The sequence below is a fragment of the Sceloporus occidentalis genome, unplaced genomic scaffold (genome assembly GCF_023333645.1).
Source record: "Sceloporus occidentalis isolate IW3139 unplaced genomic scaffold, rSceOcc1.0.p SCAF_235, whole genome shotgun sequence".
Lineage (NCBI taxonomy): Eukaryota > Metazoa > Chordata > Lepidosauria > Squamata > Phrynosomatidae > Sceloporus > Sceloporus occidentalis.
Genome location: NW_028317215.1, coordinates 714,112 through 736,500, shown reverse-complemented (window position 1 = coordinate 736,500; position 22,389 = coordinate 714,112). Strand labels below are relative to the sequence as shown.

The 22,389-nt window shown below is 36.2% G+C and overlaps 1 protein-coding gene across 1 annotated transcript in view; it reads right to left on the bottom strand.

Moving 5' to 3' along the window:
* LOC149276532 (protein inscuteable homolog) overlaps positions 1 to 17,875 on the bottom strand; it is a 51,746-nt gene extending 33,871 nt beyond the window's left edge. Inside the window, exons 1-2 of the mRNA XM_089503556.1 lie at positions 17,596 to 17,875; positions 16,717 to 16,855 (exon numbers count right to left, since the gene is read on the bottom strand). Coding sequence (XP_089359682.1) covers positions 16,717 to 16,855; positions 17,596 to 17,875 — 419 coding nt within the window. The remainder of the gene's footprint in view (positions 1 to 16,716; positions 16,856 to 17,595) is intronic.
* Between the last annotated feature and the right edge of the window lie 4,514 nt (positions 17,876 to 22,389).

Genomic DNA, 22,389 nt, shown 5'->3' with positions numbered 1-22,389 from the left:
AAACTTGAAAATAGTAGTATTATTCCAAAAGAAAATGGAGTCTTTAGTTGAAATTGATACTTTGTATTGGGCCAACATAGAAAAGGATGTAAAGTTACATGAGCTTTTGGGAAATATAAAGAACAAAATGAAGAACTTTAAGAACAAAAAACACATTTTTAAGGTATAATAAATCTCATAGTATAATAAAATATATTTAGCTAAATTACAGTTAATGTCTACCTTACACAGAACAAGTACACACATTATATACCATACACAACTGACAATAATAATAATAATAATAATAATAATATTAATAAAAAAAATCTATTAATAATACAAATATATTAATAATAGAAATATAATAACAACAATAATAATGATAATAATAATGTAGTAATAATAATAATAAAAATATATAATAATAACAATAGTAATAATAATAATAATAATAATGTTTATAAATTATCTAAAATCTTCCTTTACATTATTCTGCACTTCCAAAGAATTGAGGTAAGGGACCTTTTCATACATAAAATTGATAAATAGTGATCGAAAGTTTAACTTATGTGATTAATGCTTCTGAAAAACGCTTTGATTTTTTTTTTCTCCCCAGTGCCGTCCGGCTGTGATTGATTTATTGTTGAATTATGGCATAAGACGCAGAGCTTCCAATAGAATTACACCCGTAATGAATTGCGCAGAAAGCATAAGGGATTGCTTTCTGATTTATACTTTCAGGAAAGCTTTCGAAGTGGCCAAGAACTTTTTTGGATTTCTCAAAAGTTGTATAGTTAGAATATTGAAGCCCACAAAGGGGGCCAGAATGGGCTATAGCGGGCCTTGACTGGACTGCACAGTAGGGTTAGGCGTCTATGGCGGGAGTTGGGATTTAGGGGAAGAAGTGGTAGGTTATTTCGGGTGATGGCTTCCCAGCTGTGGAGCCATTTTTAGTGAACCTGGGTTGCGTGGCCTTCCATCCCTTTAAAAGGAGAGAGGGGGACAGGGGAGGAAAAAGGGGCATCAGGTGAGCTTCTGCTTGGGTTAGAGAACAAGTAGAAGAAAGGTGTTTGCAGTAAATCTTGCAGGTGCGATTTTCAATATTTTGCCCAGTTCTATATCTCTGGCAGGTTCTGCTAGAGTCCACCTCCTTGTATCTTTGCTGGGGTACGAAGGATTCAATTACAAATGTTGACAATTTCTTAATGTTAAATAGATATCTTCTTCAAGTTCTATGAGAACGTCTCACACCCAGAGCGATGTCGCCAATACGCTCAACAAAGAGCCCACATTCACCTGCAGACCCAAGAACAAGTCTTGGAGAACCTCAGAAAGAACATAGACCTCCAGACCAGAGGTTTCTCTGCTGCCCATATATCATTTGTTTAATTAATACCCTCTTTATGTTATCGACACATAGTACTGCATAACTAATTCTGTAAGTATTTATTTTTTTTAAAACTAATGAATATATAAACATGGCTTCCTTAAATTAACCAATTGTAGAAAGTCCATTTCGGGGAAAACCCACAAATGTAATTATTTTCTTGGAATTACAAAATCATTAAAAACACGGCAGCTTCTAGTTGGATTTGATTAGGTAAGTGAGTCAGAAGAAAATGTGGATAACGACAAACAGACCTGTAGCTTGAACCTAATTGAAAGAGAATCCTAGAAAGATCAATAATCATCCACAGAATCCATCCACTTTTTTTTAAATGGTCGTTTAGTAAGATGTTGCTGGAAGAATTATGCTGGAAGTGTTCCAGGGAAGAAAACCTCAAGATTCCAAAGAGCTCATTCTTTAATGCCATTGGTGGAGAAGGCTGCCGAAGGGGTAGTTTCTTTTATTGATTTTTATTGCAGTACTTTTTTAAGTGATTCCTTTGATATTTATTTTATAAAATATAAAATAAATATTATGATTTACAAATCAAAACTGAATTATTTAGAAACAAAAGGGTAAATATGGTTCATTAATATAATGATATTTAATATTTAATTAATAAAAAAAAATTAAACACCGATAAATTCAATAGGGATTTAATGAGATGAAACAATGTAAACTAATATATTGTTGATGAAACCAACAAAAATACATAGAAAACCCTCAAACCCTATCAACTGTTATTCTACATGGTAAAATCATCTCAGACGAGGTATCCATTCCATAAGAACCTTTTAAGCAGCGCGTGGAGGGATTCTGAGAATGTGATTCATTTAATGGCGTCTCATTTGGTTCAAGGACCCCACCTAAATGATATGTCTAATTTATCATTTTACATAATAAACGAGCCTGCGTGTCCACGGGGATGGTGTTGTGTTGCTACGTCGATGACAACAGAATATTTGGAGTCTTGTAAAAGCTCTTTGGAAGGCTGGTCATCTCACAAAGCTGGACCTCGTTGAGTTCCACAGCCGACAGACTGTTACATGTCTTTAAAGCCTGACGGGGAATAAATAGTTATCATCCAACAACTGGTTATTAAAAAACCTGGATTATTTTCAGATCCTATTGTTCACTCTCTAAAATTTTGTTTGTTGTCTCCATACAATTTCCCACCTGCGTGAAGTCTTGCAGAAAGAACACAATGGGAACCGCTTGTTGGTCGAGGTTATGAACCTTGTGTATTCTTTTGTTTCATTGAGCAGTAGAATAGACGGTGTGTGCGTAGGATGATGTTTAAACTACAAGGGTTGGTTGGCGGTGAAGTTTAAGCCAAATTTTATTCTGTTTTGGTTTCTTAGAAACAGGACATGACCGCAGCTACAAGCCACTGGTCCACCGAATCGGCTCATTTTTCTAATTTCTGTAAGATCCAGGACCTTACATTGTGTTTTCTCTTCAGAATAGCCTTATATCATCCCATTTTGGGGTAAATTCCTTCACTGCCTTAACCCCTATCACCCCAGGAAGGCTATTCCACAGAAATGATGAATATGTAACTATTTATGTTCCGTGGTAACACTTTAACTGAATTTAACATTTTGGATAGATTCTCAACTCTTCTGGTATAAGATATTGGGGACTCTCTCCCAAGACTATAATATACATACTTTTTGGTAAGGTTACACTTCTAAAGTTGGATTTTCATCCAATCAAGCATAGAAAGCAATTCTTAAAGGTAGCCTCTTCCAAACTACAAAAAAATATAATTTTCATGTTCATTTTCTGGCTCTGGGATGCAGCACCACATGGAACCAAGAAGAAATCCGTTATTAACTGTGATATTAAGGTCATTGAAAAGTAGCTAAAGAAAGGAGAGACTTATATCTACCGTTGGACTGGATGGACGTTCAATAAACCGCCATCTTGAAAAGCCATTTCGAACTTTATCCAAGGTCTAGAAATCATCCAGAGCTGGCTGAAACAAAGCAAATAATAAGATTATCAGAAAAAAGGTCAAAAAAGACTCCATAATAGTAAACTTTTTAAAAACTAACCTGTAACCTGTATATCAATGCAAAATTATACTTTTATGATTTTAATATGAAGAATTAGAGCAGGGGTTATCATGTTATATCTTTAGACCCTAAAATAGTAAAACAAAGTAATTTAAGATTATCCACATTTTACAATTTGAACCAAAGAGGTCTGTTTTTTTATAAGATAAACTACAAAAGACACACATGCACTTTCATTTTTTTTAACTTAATTTCTAAAATATTTTTCTGGAAATAAAAGATAAATAGGTTGGAAAATGTATTTGTTGAAGAACAAGGATACATGAGATCTAAAACCCCCTGATGTCTTCCAAGTGGACCCCCGTCAGTGACCTCCTCGCAGACAGATAGCTCTATAATTCTATAAATTTGAGCTGAGTCTCGTAAGTACATTATTTTTCTGTGGAAACATTGTAATCTAGAGAGAAAAAAAAATGAGCCCTACAGATATTCTGAAATTATGAACAAACAAGAAACGAGCCGCTAGAACAGGTTATTAGTTACCGTCCGTGCTGCCTCTGTTATTAATCTGGAAGCACAATATTTCTATTTAGCATTTGGAATTTTTTTTCATCAAAAAAAACCCCAAAACGTATTTCTGACGTTCATTCGCAACTATGCCATAAATCTCATCCTAAGGGACTGTTATTAAGAAAAATATGTAATAAAAGATGATTATACTTATCCAAAAACCAATACAAGTTAAAAAAAAAAATGCTAGTATTTTATTTTTTAATGAATGCTGGAAATTTTTAATTCTAATAATAGAAAGTAAGCTTGTAACTCCCTTTGGAGCAGCTTATTTTCGAAGTTTAACAAATACAGCCAATTTTTATCTAGGTAGCAAAAAAGTTGTCTAAAAAGTAAAAAAAGAGTTATTAAAGTTATTAAACCGAATTAAGAGCTTTTCACTCATCTCTCTAACCTCTTAATTTATAGAATCCATAACACAAATTAGTTGCTTTGTTATTCAGATTCACTCGCCTGTCTGTAGCCAACAAACACAATAATCAAACGATAAATCTGATTTATTTCTGCAGAGTTCAAATTTTGGTAAATGCTAAAAACTAGCCAGAAAAAGACTAGACAAATTAAATGGCAGTAATAAAAAAATATTGATTTTTTTTCTTGATTTAAAGCAACTTTATTCTAAATATAGAACATGTAGAATGTAGAAATACTTAACTGCTACTTAAGTTGTTAGACTGTTGGGCAATGGGGGGATAAGATACTTTTTTACCAAAAAGTCATGATTTTAACATATTGGCTTTTTAGCAGTATTTAATATATATTATAATATAATATTAAAAAATTAGTTTATTTAATAATTTATTAATAAGTAAATTATTTATTGGGAATAATGAGAACAAAGGACCAGATTTATAAAAAAAAAATACAAAAAAAACCAAGGACCTTTGGAAAATAACACGAGATTCGGTACGACGAGTATGAAAGGCCACACATTTTCAGTTATTGAGTTACTTGGATAGAATACAGAAGAGCTGAATATCGAATAAATTGATTTCTATTAAGTCCGCGTGTCTAAAAGGATTTTAGGGATGTAGCTGGAGTTTCAAATGTTGACTAGAATGAGCAATAACTACTAGTTATGTTACAGGAACGATACATAAATTCACTTTGTATATTCAGAATTTCTGTCCAATTAAATGCAATTGTTCTGTTTATTAGTAATAATTCAGATTTGTGTGTCTTTGCTTTTAGATAACTTTACATTGATCCTCATTTGATGTGGCTACATGTTTGGTGAGATCGAGAAGAAAGACTAGCGGGTCAAAGGAGACATCGATTACAAATCCTGAAGAAGTCAAGGATCTCGTTTGGTTTCCATCTGCTCTATTTGAAATGTGTTCTCACCTTTAAGCTTTGCCCCAAAGGAGGTTAACGGGGTTAGATCAAAAACTGAGGGGAATTGGTTCCCTACTGTGGAGATGCCAGATACCATCAACAATACTGTGGGAGCACCAAGTATGGACAAAGCGCGTCTCCATATTGGCCACAAACCACATGGATTCTCTGTACCATGGAATTAATGGATGGTGTATGGAGAAAATACAGTAATTAATAGGGGCGACGTTATAAAGGAGGGCAGATAAATGATTTTGTCCGATATCCATTGAAGGATCAAAAACGAGTAACAGCCTCGGAATGCAAATCCTCTTAAGTGCAAATGTTCTCCGAGAAAATAACGGTCTTGTCCCCATTTGCCCTTATTAACCCCAGTCACGGAGTGATGTATGTTACATTGTAACGGATTAGAAAATAGCAGAAAGGGAGAAAAATATATGTAGCACAATATAAGTGAAAATTGCTATTTATAGATCATCTCAAACAAGACTTTCAGAATGGAGAGAATGAGTTTCATAATGGCGAAGATATTTTAATATTAATTTATGGCAAATTATATTTTGATAAAAGAATATTCCAAGCGAAACCTGTGATCCCATTAATCTCTACGTCATCATCATTAGTTTATTTGGTATCAATGCCTTAATAAGCAGAATTCCACTATTTCAATCTTTTGGATTCGCCGGTTACCCAAAACTGAATATAGGCCACTGCTTAGGGGCCCTGCCAGGAACCACAGGATACAATACAGGGTATATGTCATATTGTGAATTAAGTCTAACATAACGAGCGTTGGGGACTTGATTTTGGTCTTCTTGCTATTCAAATAAAACTTTTATCAGGTTCCCAAAATGGTTTGCTCCGTTTGTATCACTTAAGTCCTTGTAACTTTTTTTTATAGCTAAAGCAGAAAAATGAGAAATGGGAAGTAGGTTGGGTGAGTGCCCAAAATGCCCTTAACATAATAATCTCAGGAGCACTAAAATTAAAATGACATTTTAAAAATATCTTTAAAAAAAAAAAAGAGCTACACCATTTTAGAGCATTTTAACATATTGCGCAATATTGATTGACAAAGTTTTTTCTAAGGTGACAGATCCTCAGCCAGCTTATCTAAGTAAAGAGTTGATGACAGAAGCATGTAAGTGAAAACATGAGTCCTAATGATTGCAAAAAGTACCTTTGTTGGATAGAACCATTGTAATGGATAATGGGTCCAAAAAGTAAAAGTATGGACAGCTTCCAATAAGCAGAAATCACACCATGGATTCCCTCCAACTATTAAAGCTGAAATCTGAGCTGTGACCTTTCCAAATGAAGTTAACGATTCAACAACACGGCTAATTAAATTCTATTAATTTTTTTTTGTCTTTCTCCCAGACACCACAAAATAAATCTAAAAACTACAAATCATCTCTTTCGTTCTAGAACAGAATGTTCTTGAAATATCTCTAGCTGGGTTTCTGTCTTCTATGAACTCAATGAAGCTTGGTTCTGAATCTCTTTATTTTAGCCTAATATCGATTCGTTAAATTAAACCGAAGTACAATGTGACCAAGGGGCATCACGGAATGAGCGTGTATCGGATCAAAGTCTGTTTGTTTTCATAATCCGACCTTCCAAATTCTCTAGAAGTCCACTTGGAGTTCAGTGATTACGTCTCCTATCCTTACATTTGTCTTTTGTTCCTCTCTCTTGTTTGAGGCTTGTAGAGTAACATTTATAGATCTTTAAGTAATTTACACTGCTTTATACGATCACTCTTAAATTTGATTTGCTAAATATTTGTTAAATAGTTGGTTTCCATTAGCAGGTCAACTCACATCAACTCACAAAGACCAACAACTTTTAATTCTAAACTTCAATAAAAAAGCTTTGGCATCTCTTCTTTTTCCTATGAGAATCTACTCTTTTATCTTTCGGTTTTAAAGACGTCAGCCCCCGTTCCTCCTTTGTTAATTCATTCTTCGTCAGGTTGACATCTTGTACAAGGTTGGTCAAGCCTTCGTTTTAATATCACGCTATGAAAGTGTTCTTTGGAACATCTGAATTTCTTTATTTTCGTTTTTTTCTAAATTACCACAATGATAAAATTGTTATAATATAATATAATTACCACTCATGAAAATGAAAAAGGTGGTTTATATGCGCGCACTCCGCGGCACTGAGGTCACTGACATTTGGCAACAAACTGTATGGATAATTAGCTGGTTAATCTGGGAACTAATTTGAATTTACTAGTACGGAAGGTCGCTGACGTTCCATTGTTCTTGGGCCTTAATTATGCATTTGTTAAATTGGCACAAATAATATAATTATCTAGAATATAAATATGGTTCTATTTAGCCCAGAAAAAAAAACGTATTATCTGAAATTGTGATGCGATACGACCAAACGGTATCTCCCCAAATATCTGTCATTGGCTAATTGGTGATAACGTCCAATCTTTCACTAAACACTCATCTGAACCAATAATTCTAACGTTAAAGGGTTAAAATGGGTAATCAGTGAATAGTCAGGTTTTAATGTATTTAGATAAAAGAAGTCAAAAGATGACCTTTCTGGGAGAGAAACCTTGAGGGTAGAAAAAACCATCTTTATATATTTTGCATTCTCTGTTAACCTTTTTGTGAGTATTATCAACACAAACTGAATTGGAATAGTCTCTTCAACACATTAACCTAGTAATTAAGTAACATAGTAATTTAACATAGTTACATAGTAACATTAGTAACATAACAATAACAATATTAGAAACATAGTAACTTAGTAATTGTGTAACATACAGTAGTAACATTAGTAACAGTAATATAGTAACATAATATAACATAGTAATATAGTAATTTAGTAACTTTAGTAACCTAGTAACCTAGTAACATAGTAATAAATCAATTAGGTAACATAGTAATTTAGTAAAATAGTAACATAGTAACTTAGTAACATTAGTAACATAGTAATATAGTAAGTAGGTATTATAGTAATTTAGTAACTTTAGTAACCTAGTGACATAGTAATAAATAAATTAGGTAACATAGTAATTTAGTAACATAGTAACATAGTAACTTAGTAACATTAGTAACATAGTAATATGGTAACAAAGTAATATAGTAACATAGTAACATAGTAACAATAGTAACATAGTAACATTAGTAACAGCAATATAAGTAACATAGTAATATTAGTAACATAGTAATATTAGTAGCATAGTAATATAGCATTAATTTAGTAACATAGTAAAATAGTAACATAGTAACTTAGTAACATTAGTAACATAATAACATTAGTAACATAGTAATATTAGTAGCATAGTAGTATAGTATTAATTAAGTGACATAGTAACATAGTAACATAATAACTTAGTAACATTAGTAACATAGTAACATAGTAATTAGGTAACAGCAATTTAGTAATATAGTTGCATGGTAACATTGTAATATTAGTAACATAGTGACATAGTAACAAAGTAATATAGTAACATAGTGATATAGTAACATAGTAATATAGTAACAAAGTAATATAGTAACATAGTCATATAGTAACATAGTAATATAGTAACAAAGTAATATAGTAACATAGTGATATAGTAACATAGTAATATAGTAACAAAGTGATATAGTAACATAGTAATATAGTAACATAGTGATATAGTAAAATAGTGATATAGTAACATAGTGATATAGTAACATAGTGATATAGTAACATAGTAATATAGTAACATAGTGATATAGTAAAATAGTGATATAGTAACATAGTGATATAGTAACATAGTGATATAGTAACATAGTAATATAGTAACATAGTGATATACTAACATAGAAATATAGTAACATAGTTATATAGTAACATAGTAATATAGTAACATAGTAATGTAGTAACATAGTAATATAGTAAAATTTTGGTTAGGGTCCATCAAATTAAACCCTTCTACCGATCCTTCCTGTATTTGAGCCAAAAAGATGGAAAAAAACCCTCCCCAGGAGAAAAAAACCCTTCCTTACTCCAAAAGGCGATCAGATTTCTTCTTGGATCCAGAAGCTCTAAACACTGATTGGAAGGATTTATTCTGAATTTCAATTACGAAATAAATATTTAGTGTTGTGATATTTGGAGTGTTTTTGCTGTTTTGTGCTCTTTAAAACACTGTTGTTGAAGCTGGAGATCACGTGACGCTATTTTCTGGCCACATTTATTTTATAAATCCAGAAAATCAAATAAAATCACAAGTATCACAAAGTCCGTTTACCCGAAGAGAGCCGTCCCTGGCCTCATCATGCGGATGCTCCTAACGGTGCGTTGGAAATGACCCAGGTGAGGCACTTTAACACTTTCAGAATAAAGTTTAATCCAATCCATTTGGCAAATGGCCCTTTATTACCCAGGGAAGTAATGATACCATTTACTGTAAATTACTCAATTAGATACAAGTAAGAGTAACACGCGTGTTGCCTTTTGTGACATGTCAAAGCAAATCCAGCTACATGCTGGGGGTCAAACGGCCCTAATTGTCTTATTTATGATTGAGACGTTTGCTTTGACACTTTTTGATAGGTTGATTCTAAACCAAAAAACATTGGGGTAAATTGGTACATTTACTCTGATGGTGACCCTAGAATCATACAATCTGCCGGCAGATCGGCCCTATTCGGCCCTCATCTGGTCTCCCATTTCTCCTGCTGTAAAGACGCAAACCTTAATCAGTCGTTGGTCTCGTCTTAGATTCAGGAGCCGTATGTCTATCCCATGCATGTTTAATACCCTTACTATATTACTCTCTACCACTTCTGCCGGGAGGCCGTTCCATTTGTCTATCACCCTCTTAGCAAAGTCAAAAAAAAGTTGCACTATGGGAGGAAAAAGGGGCCGGTCAAACTAAACAGGGAAACTTGGAAGATATGACCTCCATGCCTTGGTATAAGCAGCCATAATCTAAATGAAAAGCAACATTTCATCAGCATTTACAACAAATATAAACCTATTTTAAATCAAATGTATAAATTAGCAGTGACAGTATGGAGGTCAAGCTACTCATGCGTTTGTCCACTTCCGTTATATATACTCTTATTTATAAATAGAACCCGTCGGAGGTTTCGCCCAAGTTTACCAAATTCTTCCCGGACAGAAAACAACAGAGATTTTACGTTTCGTTTCTTTAGTGCAGACGTGAGGCTTAATGATAAATGTTTCAAGAGTATTTATACTTTCTGTAATTTATTCCAATCAGTCTGACATCGCTGATGGGCGGCCGCTGTTACAAATCTAAAAAGGGTAATCGGTTCGTTGGAGCAGAGGGGTTTTAATGGCTCTTTTTGCTCAAAAAGACAAATTCACGGTAAGTAAAAAAGACAAGTTCTGTATTACACCCGTCTCATCGAAAAATACTATCCGGATCTAACCGCGGAGGGGGGGGGGCAGAGCCGCTGATGTCATTTCAATAGCCCAAAATATCCAATTCCTATGTAACAAAAGAAATGGAGGAATGGGCATCTAAATCGAAACAGAAACAATAATAATTCATCGTCTTAAAGCATAAGACCCAAAAATTATTTTATTAATAGAACCCCATAAGCTTTTGTTTATTCCTTCACATATTGTGCATGGACATTTCCAAACCACGGACAAAAGACAATCCTTGGGAACCCCACCGACTAGCAGAAAGTTATCTACCTACACGATATTTTAGGACCTCATTAAGTTATTTCTTCGTTAGTGTGTTTAATGATGTATTTAGCTCTTAAAGTATAAAACTCTATAAAAGTTTAAAGTAGCTTTCTAGACATTTTCATTCAAATTCATACAGAATTCATTCTAAAAATATGTTGGCAAAATGGGCATGGACCGCCAATAGAAAGAGAGAGAGAGAGACAACTGCTCTAAATTTAGTTTTAAAAAGAAAAATCGATTTCAGATAATGATGTCAGAGGCAGGGCCGGCCCGACAATGGAGCCGAGTGGGGCAACTGCTCCAGGCAGCACTTTTGAAGAGGCGGCATTTTGTCTTGGGCCGCCCTGGTCAGAGGAAAGAAACGAATGGTTTCTACCCAATTTTGGGCTCGTCGATGCTTCATAGAAGCTACCAGTGATGTTATTTATCCTGTTTTAACAGTAAGGACGTCTCCCACTTTCCTTTTCATCTTATTTTTCGAGCCTCTCTCCCTCTTTCTTATAATTATTTCTTCATTTTCGCCTCCTTTGGTTGCAGAGCCCTCTCCAAAACGCCGGACAGGTGTTGGTTTGTGCTTCTCGATGCCGAGGATCCAACAATAAATAAATAATAAATAAATAAATAATAAATAATAAACTAATAAACGGCCGACAAACAGACAAGTCTGGCAGCTAACGTCGTACGCGACATCTATTTGCTAAAACGATATTCCTTGGGTGATTCTTGTGGTTTAATCCACTTTGGAAAACACTTTCTGGACAAATATCAAATGCAGTCAGACAGCCAAGTACAAATGACAGCGGATACGTCAACGTGAGTCAACACTCAATGTTTAACGTCAACATTCCAAGGTGAGACCAGGTTGGGTTTGTCTTCTCTTTCTATATAGAAACTTGAGAAGAATCAAAGATCGCCGGGTTCCTTAGGGGGGTAGAATTATTTTGACCTATACACTGTGCTAGACAAACTGTTTGAAAATCCAAAAGCAGTTTTTGGCCTTTTTTTTTGTTTGTTTTTTTAGTAGATCTCGGTTATATTTTAAAAATAGGTGAACTTCGGATGTTTTTTGCAACAGAACTTACTCATTTCCATTCTTCAAACTATAATTTTCATGTAATATTGTTTCCAATAATGGAAGCATAGGAAAGGCTGAAATTTTTTTTTTTTAATTTTCTAATTTTCTGGTTTAAATTTCAAAATTTCAAGAACTAACACTTTTAGATTCATGAATTTATGATTTATTTGCACTCGCTATGTGTTCCTTTAGGTTTTCATAAAGACACAGATAATTATCTCCTGAGGGAAGCTACAAATTAATAAACTACCTTTTTTTTATTGTTCCGGTGACGCTCAGAGAGGATCTCCATGGGCTCCCTCGACATAAAATAGTTTCAGCAAACCGCCTATTTATAACTCAGCGGGTTGTTGACCTTTAGCCGCGCGAGGATATGACCCCTTTAGAAAAATAGTATTTCTGTTAATCTATATTTCCATCGCTATAAAAAGATGTGGCTATTGTGACGTTAATTGATGCATCTCCCGATGTTACAAAACACAGTTTTCTCGTTTTCTTTCGTTTTCCTGGTTCTATTACGTCCCACCGAAACCCGTCTTTATCAACGGACCCGCTAGTAACACATTCATATTATCATTAAAACACCATGCCGAGCCCGAGTCCTGATATCATAAAATAAACAAACATTTTTGGTCGTCCGTCATCCCAAAACGGATAAGAATAAAAGAGAAAAATTAGGAAATAATTTCCTAGAAATATGAAAATACATACAGATAAATTTAAATCTAATGGTCGACCATAAAAAAATAAAAAATAAATGGTTGGATACCCCTTCTCATTTATATATATATACATATACATATATGTTAATTTAATTCACAATAGATTTTTTCTTTTTTGGATGACCACAAAATTTTATATTTTTTGCCTAAAATAAACTTTGCTTTGAGCTGCATCTTGTCATGTCTTCCTGTCTCTCCCTAATATTTTAAATGAGCAAAGGGGGGCACTTTTATTTTTGAGGGTGTGGTTAGGGGTGTGGTTAAGGGCGGGGCATTCACAATTGTTACTTTGTAACCCAGTGATTGTTATGTATGTAACAAAAGGTGTTACATTGTGCGCATTATTCAGACTTTTACACCACTGATGTGTGTTTTCTTTTGTAAGAAGGGCCCAAAGCTAATATTTTATATGAAGCTGGATCTTAGTGAATGAATGAGAATAGTCCTACAGATGTAGTTACGTTGCTAGAAGTCGTTACAGTTTATCTCATATGATATCGTGGAATGTTCCAGAAACAGGTGGGAGCCCCGGCCCGGCATTCATTCAAATCGTCGGAGGCTACACCAAGAGTTTCATCAAAAGGATGGAGCATCAGGGCATCTGCTATAAAGAACAGGTGAAGAGCACGGCCAGGATGGGCATTCAACTGGAATTCTTATAAGAGCAGCTCGTCTGTCCCATCAAACCCTTAACTTAAATTTTGAAACGTAAGAGCAAGAGGCCAGAATCTAACACTAAAGGGTTGGAGGTTTAGATGGAATGGAAGGAAGCTTCACTTTGTTGAGAGAGTGGTAGAGTGGAAGAGTGGAACAGCCTCCCGGCAGAAGTGGTAGAGGGTAATACAGTGAGGGGATTAAACATGCATGGGATAGACATACGGCTCCTGAATCTAAGACGAGACCAACGACTGATTAAGGTTTGAGTCTTTACAGCAGGAGAAACGGCAGACTAGACGGGGGCCGGATGAAGCTGAATGGCAGGGATATTCTAGGTTTCTATGTAACATTATACCAATTCTCATATAATTCAAACACCTCAATAAATAAATTAGTAACATTAGATGATACATTTTTATAGTCTCAGTTGTTGGCCAGATGAAGAAACTGTCTACACAAATATTTTTAGGGGGTCTTATTTTTTTTTTAATACTCTATACTGTCCCTTTAATAGCGTGCAACAATTTCTAATTATTTCATTTATTAATTAATAAATATAAATAAATATAATATATAATATAAATTATAATAATGAATGTATTAATTATTTTATGATCAGTCCAATAATAATTGACGTCTTCTTTAACGAAGTGCTCGTGAATGTAGGATTCAGTTGGTTTGTGTTTAATATTAATCCAAGCGTTTTTTCCTCCTCTCTCATTAGAGGGGATCGGGTCACCTTGATGATGTGATAGATAGTTATCCCCGGAGCTGACGTTGTTATTTGCCCTGGAAAGCTCTTTGCAGGCGATAGTTACCACCAAAAGTGTTCTCCGCTTCCAATAATGAGCGTAAGGGGGGCTTCATAATTCCACAACAGATATAGTAACAATCGTGATTGTGTATAATTAGCACTTTAACCATTTTCCATTTATATTGTGTCTAAGAAGTCTGACAACGGGGAAAAAAACATTTTTAGCAAAATTTAGCAACTTATTATTTTTTATAGAATTTGGATTTGAATTTAAGACCTCTTAATATTTTTTTAAGGATTGGATTTTTTCTGTAGCGAGCCCTAACCCGATAACTCTTGGATTTTTTTTTTTGATTTTTTTTTACGTTTAATTATTTTTTTCAATGCAAGTTTACATAATTGTATCATGTCATAAAATATACAAAAGAAACATGAAATCCATCTTGGCATGTCAATTAAATAGTAAAAAGTCAATAGAAATTTAACCCTTTTGCTGCCACTTAGCGTGATATTGGATAATATTATTTCTTGGTGGCCAAGCCGCAGATATATGGATCATGGGAGCTGTAGTAGCCCAAGGTTGCCTATTCTCATTCCTATCTTGATAAAATAAATGATACACTCACCAGAGTGGGGGGGGGGGGTTCTCAGCTTTTTTCCTAAATGACGTTAAATTCCACGATAGAGCAAGTTAGTTGATGAGACGTGTTGGAAGGATATGATGAGCCATCTTTAAAATAAACTCGACCTCCTATTTAGTGGGAGTCCGAAGACGCGGCCGCTGGTGCTGACACAGATGGCCGAGCCTTTGCCAGCTACTTAGCACATGAAACATTTACACGTTACCTGGTGTAAGGTGATACCGGCCTATTCAGAACTACTGGGGCTTCTCCTTAGAGCGACAAGTCGCCAGGTACAATAGGAACAGGCAGACGGATCATAGTATCGCATAAAAGGAAGTGTGATGTCATACGCGCTAAAACGGAAGGCAAAATAGTAAAAAAAAATAAGTGATAAATGATAAAATGAGAGAAGTCACAGCAGAAGCAGACGAAAGCCCTGCTCGGCTGGAAATCAGACCCTCAAGAGGACTCTGAAACCAGAAACATATGTTTGGAAAGGTTTTTTTTAACTAAACAACCCAAAAGCCATCTGTTCCCTGCATCGAGCTTTATATCGGAAACGTTGTAGGCAGTTATTTGGGGGAATAGGCCTTAAAATGAACATCCAGGGCTAAAAACAGCCGAGCACAATATATACCCAGAGCCGGGAGCTGCCCCTGGAGCTCTGCAAATATTAACCCTTTAATGGCCCATCATGCAGTTTCTATGTAGCAACTCATCATATGTGTTGCCCCAATGGCTCTTATACTGGTCGTCAAGGAAACCATGGCTTGGGATATCAACTATAACATACTGGGGACAAAAGCACCAACTGGGAGTCTTATATATGATCCCAGTGGAGGGGAGAAAAGGAAGGAGTCGGCTCCAGACTGTGAGACCCCGAGAATCTGCCTCTTCACCCTGAGATTGGGGCAAAAACCCCAATATACCCCACGTAATATGAATATCTCAATATTTATCATTCTGGAATCCCAATCCCATGTTACTAAAGGTCGCAGATCCACTGGGGAGTTTACGCAGATACAATATATCACATACATGGATAGTTATATAGTTGGCATAGTTACTATGTAACTAAATTCCCATCAAAGTGTTGCAGCGAGGCTATAATATCTGCAGCGGTAGGACAGACACGGAATAAATATACGTATCACACTGCCTGGTTTCGCTGTTATATTAAAACTCTCCTAAAAGTTTCTGTGGTTTTATGTAAGCAAAACTTTTTTCCGCGAAATGCATTCCGACCTCAGAAGTCTCGGCTGGAGCAATTATTTCAGCCGCCATTAAGTGCCTTTCCCGCAGTCACCGTCCTAAAAGGGTTTTTGGTGCCGAAATCGTAACCGAAGAGAACACAATGTTATGGGAAATGAGATAGGAAAACAGAGGGAGGCGCGATAGTGGCCCGTCTTAACCCTTTAAGGGATAGAAATACATTGTATCTAAAACTTCTCTTAAAGCCGATGTCAAAATTACTTAGAAATCCTAAAAAAAAAAAAAAAGTGTGTATTTGTGTATTTTATTTAATTTGCATTGTCCAGCTCAACACAGAAACCTAGAACCTGACGGCAGATCGGCCCCATCCGGCCCGTCTAGTCTATAAAGACTCAAACTTTAATCACTCTTATCTCGTCTTAGATTCAGGAGCCGTATGTCTATCCCATGCATGTTTAAATCCCCTCACTGTATTACCCTCTACCACCTCAGCTGGGAGGCTGTTCCACTTATCTACCACCTTCTCTATTATATATGTAACAAGACATGGGATCTGAATGTTGTACATCGCACTGCCCTAAACACCCACCAGAGCTAGAGATTTCAGGTTCTCCCCCCCCCAAAATTAAACAAAACAGCACTGTCTGCGCATGGACAATGCTTGGAGCCCTTTAATAGGCTTCCACAAAGAAACATTGTCCTTGTAAATTTCTCGCCCACCGATGGGCGGTGAAGCCAGCGGAGAGTTGGCAGGCAGGACGGCTTGGAATGCGACCCTGGAATTCGGAATCCGTGTTATGACGGCAGATGTATAATTGTGAATCAGCGTCTCGGGAAGTTATGGAAGATTCCAATTTTCCTGAAAAGTTACAAATAATATTGTGTGTTTATTATAACTATCTGGGGGTTATCCTATGTGCCTGGGTCATTCAAAATCAATGATGTATGATGCATTACTTACATGAATTAAATGATGTCATTTTTACCCGTGCAGCCACATACGAGCCCTAAAAATCTCCTACAGCACACACTATTATTATTTGTATTTAATATTTCATTTTTATGTCATTAAGATTTAGGCTTTTCAGTATTTTATGCAGATTCCCCACTGTTTCCCATGACCCCTCAGTGTGGACTGCGTCAGAATCCTCCCGTTAGCCAAAGCAGGAAGTTGTAAGCCGCTTCCTGTTCTCTCCCTCCCCTCAGCCCGAGCCTGAAGTTGTAAGCCGCTTCCTGTTCTCTTCCTGCATCAGCCCGAGCAGGAAGTTGAAAGCCGCTTCCTGTTCTCTCCCCGCGTTGTTTTAGCGGACGGCACATGAGCCTCTAGCGCTAGAGATTGTTTCCAGCCGCGCAGGTCCCTCCGTAACGCTATTATCACAGATATCTCGGCAACGGGGCGATTTATACCCTGTGACAGGGGGGAGCAAGATGGCGACTCCCGTATACAGCGCAACAGGAAGTAACAGAGGGGGTTTTATATTAATACTTAAGTACGAAGGAAAAAAAAACATAAATATTTTATATTCAGATTTACTGGATCAGCCAGTAAAAAAAAAAAGAAAAGTTCACTACAAGTTTATGTTACTTTTTTGTACTCACCTAATATAAGCGAAGATCCGTGGAGAGGTTCTGTTCGTCGGAATCCTTTTTTCCTCAACAGAATGAGGGCTGCGAGCGCGACTCCTCGCTTCTCCCGAATGACTTGAGTGTTCAACGGAGGCGCAACATTTGTTTCTGGAGACAGCGTCCTCTCGCCAGTCAAACGCTGCATAGTTTGAGTTCGGCAGCCGTCCAGAAGACTCCCAGTTATTCTATTTCTGTCTGCGATCACAGAAGAAATATTTTCACAGATCTGTGGTGAGGCCCCAAACGCAGGCATCGCGGCCGGACTTTGAAGGCTGTAATTGGAGACTTTAAGAAAAAAAAAAAGAATAATAATAATGATGTGAATTCGGTGCAAAATTGTCCAAAAAACAGAAGAAAAAGAAGCTCGGAACACTCTGATCTTTAAGAACGATAGAGCTCTTTTCTGATACCAGGAGTTAAACTTTTGGCTAGAGGGGGGCTAATTAAAAATCAACCCCCACACAAAAAAAAATAATTTCAGAGCAAAAACTTTAACAAAAAATTTACCAACAAGGGATGACTAAATTCAAAAATATATATATTTATTTCAGACAGGTGTTTCCTGTAGACGTCGAGTCTGAATTCTCTTATGAAACTTTCTGTAAACATTATGTTTCAAACAGTATGTAGAAAAACCGGGGCGCATAGATATGTGGGAAAAAAATTAAACAAATATAGTGTAATATGTCTCAACAAAAAATATTTAAAAGTGTGATATTGATTGCACTCACAAGTATACTTGAAAATAATCGCTCATCAAAAATCCGGACTCTTTTCGGTCTTGGAATTTCTGTGATTAAAATCAGGAAACGAAATAGTGCAATAAAAGTGACATTATGTTTCAAGTCTGAAAAATCTTCCTAAAATTCCATTTTTCAAAAAAAAAAAAAAATTGTGCTTCTCAACCTTTCTGCTTTATTTTTCTTTCAACGAAGTGGAGTTTTTGCGGTTTCCTGCAATAAAATATTCCACGACTCAAACACCAGAGGAGAACCTTCAAAACAAAACTCCAAATGCAGCTAGAAATGCCAATTTAATTTCTACATAAAAACTCAATATGGATAATTAATAAAATGAGGTAACCGCCAAACCCTCCCCACTTCTAATACGTTGCGTCTACCGTGACATCATTTAATGCAATTGGGCAATTTTGATAGCCGATTTTTTTTTGTTTAAATAGAACTATTTCTGTCCACGTAAAAGAACATTTTTAAATGCAGAACACGTGTCCAGATGTCTTTATTTCCTTGAATATTTGGGAACACCCAATCCGAGACCGGCCAAGTCTGCGAGAACTTCTTAAGTATAAGTTATGTTTGCCACATGTTAAAATATTCCAAGCTTTGTCTAAAAAGCAAAAAGCCTTAATCAAGCAAAATAAGGATTTGGCTGCCTGCGTCTCACCGCGTCTTGGGTTTCGCCTTGGAAAAGGCTTAGATTACGTCTGCTTGTTCCCAGGATAAAGAAGAAAAAATTATAAAAAAAAATAATAAGCGAAAGGAACCATATTCTTTAAATTCGACGTCAATATAATGTTTTGCCTGTAACGTAGAAAAAAGTCTGAATGGCTGAATATCTGGTTGGATTTAGTGGAACTCTGGTCCATGGTAATGGGGGGGTGAGTGAAAATGTACCGCCGTGGGGGTACGATATGGGTCCTCACAAGTATAACCCCAAAGTACTGTGCTGCAGCCTGGAGTGGCACCCCTGCCACCCTCAGCCACCCGCTCTGCAACGCCATTCCTTACTGCTAATCAGTGGGATATGACGGCTACGCTTTTGATGCAATGATGGCTCGGCACGGTCCTCCACGGTGTGAAAGGGCTGAAGATCTCCCTTATAACCGGCTCAATGAGTAACAGCACACTGGGGGGCCTGATTGTCAAATTGGGGGATCTGCCCCTAGTTTGGGGGCAGAGGGGTTTACCCCCCCCCAGGTTTAATGCCCTATGGTTAGAATATGCCCTGGCTGTAGCGGTAAGATCTTACCATTGTGAGTCAATGCCCAGGACCTCCGTTACAAAGTGATCTTCACTAAGTGCCCCCTTTAAAGCTCTGCTGTTTGATCGGTTGAGACGGATAGTCCTCACCACGTAGTCCTCCTTGCTGGAGTACTACAGGTACCTCAGGTTACATAGAAACCCAGAACCTGCCACCAGATCGGCCCTATCCGGCCCCTGTCTAGTCGCCCCTTTCTCCTGCTGTAAAGACTCAAACCTTAATCAGTCGTTGGTCTCGTCTTAGATTCAGGAGCCGTATGTCTATCCCATGCGTGTTTAATCCCCTCACTGTATTACCCTCTACCACCTCTCCCTCGTTTTAGATTGAGGATAGTCATCCCTATCCAATTCAGGTTTAAACCATTTATCGGTGTGGTTGCTGAAACATTTCCCCTTCTTAGAGGTCTGTTTTCCTTTCTGTAGCTGGTTTCTCTTCACCGCTTCCTTCCTCAGGTCGACTCACGTGGCCCAACTTTCAAAGTATGTCCTCTGGATCACCTCTTCTGGTTAGAAAGAACGCTTCATCAGCAAAAAGTACGCACTAAAGAATGTTTACATAAAAAATAATAAATACTTACTTGTAGCTGTTTTTTATCTGATGAAGATCATTTTATGTTAAACGGCCATCGATGACACCGGAGGACTCAGATTGTTATCATTCGCTGCGGACGTCGAGGAATATAGATTGTTGCACAAAATGAAAACATCCTCAGATCTGAAAAAAGCTCAATTTGACAGCAGACCAAACATTTTAATTTTATAAAATAATATAATTATTATATTTTTGTAACCTACTCAATTTTATAGAAGAATAGGTTTTATTCGCAACATGTTAGATCCCGAGCATTTTTTTCCGAGCCATGATAATCGCAGGCAAAAAAAAATAAAAAATCTGAAGATGATGAGATATATTAAATCTGCCATATCTTTCCTTTATGTCCTGATGGCTGTAACAGAAAATTCTACCATTATTTAACCTTTTTATGCTAAAAGGGGTTATTTTCTTAATTAATCTAAATGGAAAAGTGTTGTTGAAACGGGCTCCATTCGGAGCGTTTAGCGAGTGTGGTTGCATTTGAGTCATAAGAACCCATTCACTCTCCGACCAAATGCGTAATATTGTTTTATCAATCAGTAAAATCGTATTCCATTATTCTACTGACACTTATGGCAGTAAAAGCTCATTTCTTTGTGTCATTTAACAGTTCGAGTGCCGTGAGTATATACACAGCTTTAGGGTCGCTAGATAGAAATCCTAATCATTTGGCTCATTATGGCTGAGAGACAAACACTACCAATTCCTGAAAATAGAGACATGCCTGAATATTTACCAGTCAAAATATACAGACTTTGGACTGATAATTAATAATGTTACTGTGTCGTTGACATTCATGTAACGGGATAGTGGCAGGATTAAGGATGATGTTATTATTTTTTACTTGTAATTCCATTGATGGCCACAAGGGGCTCGGGGAACGCAGATTAGCCTTTTAAACGAAATGTATCATTCAATGATATAAATGTAGCAGTGCAGATTATTCAGAAGTGTCTGGAAAATGTTTCGAAAGACCGTGGTTTGGGAAAGTTTCTGTGACAGATGTTATTGTCTGTTAGTAGGTGTAAGACTGGGTACGACACACACTGCTGCCACTTGACTTCTGGACACAATATTTTGGAGACCTCTACCTCCAAAAAATGTTCCAGGTCAAACTACAAAGTCAATTGTTTGACTCGAGGCAACAAGTAGCAGAACAAAAATATACAGTGTATAAATATGTGTAGTTTCAGAGGACAGGGAATGTTATACCTGTTCCTTTTAAGTTTTGTTGGTGGAGTCCATTGGTGGGTTCTTTAGTTCAAATTTCTATCAATTAGTATCTTTTTATACCGATAAACAAAGATTAAAAATAAACAAAGAATGTCTTCCTATTTTTTATGATGTTTTTTTAAAGAATTATGGTAGTTCTTCAATTAAAGAGACATTGTTTCCAGTTTGTTACTGACCAAAGTCAGATGTCAACTTTCCATACAACGTTGATTATTTTCCGACTGCTTTCCCAAGATGTTGGAAGAATGTAGAATTTATGTTTCTGACACAAAGCTGAGACAACAGGGTTGGGCAATTTTTAAAAATATTTTTTAAATATATTTTTCATATTTTGTTCACTTCCAATGCAGCCAAAATCAGTACATTAAAATAATCTAGACAAAGCTGAGATTTTTACCATTGAATTTGGTCGACAAAGAACAGTCTGATGGCATGATATATGGGAACCGCTTTGAAAAATTAATTACGCTTTTAGAGATACAAGGAAACGCTCTCAATAAAATGACCTTCTACGTGGTGAGTAATGCAAGAGACAGAACTGAACGTCCATCCATTCCTCAACCTAAAAGAATCAACTACTTATTCCGAGTTAGGGGCCAGGGTAGAGTTATTTACGTATTAAAATATAATTAGTATGATAAAATGGCTAGCGCTTATTTGAATTATAAAACAAATACATGTTAGAGGAAAAAAGTGAGTTTCTAGAACAAATATTAGAATGCATGAGAAAAACCTTGAAGTCTCTGAAGGATTTATTGATTATTTTGCATAGAATGACGACTTCCAGTATAGAAGGCTGTGAAGCTCAAGAATAAAAGGGCCAACAAACAGGAAAATTCAGTTCTGTGGAGTTATAAAGCCAGGAGTCGAAAGACTGAGAAGCTGAGACAAGAGTTTTTGTGAGTGTCATATGGTCCAAATAATGGTCAACTTCCCCAG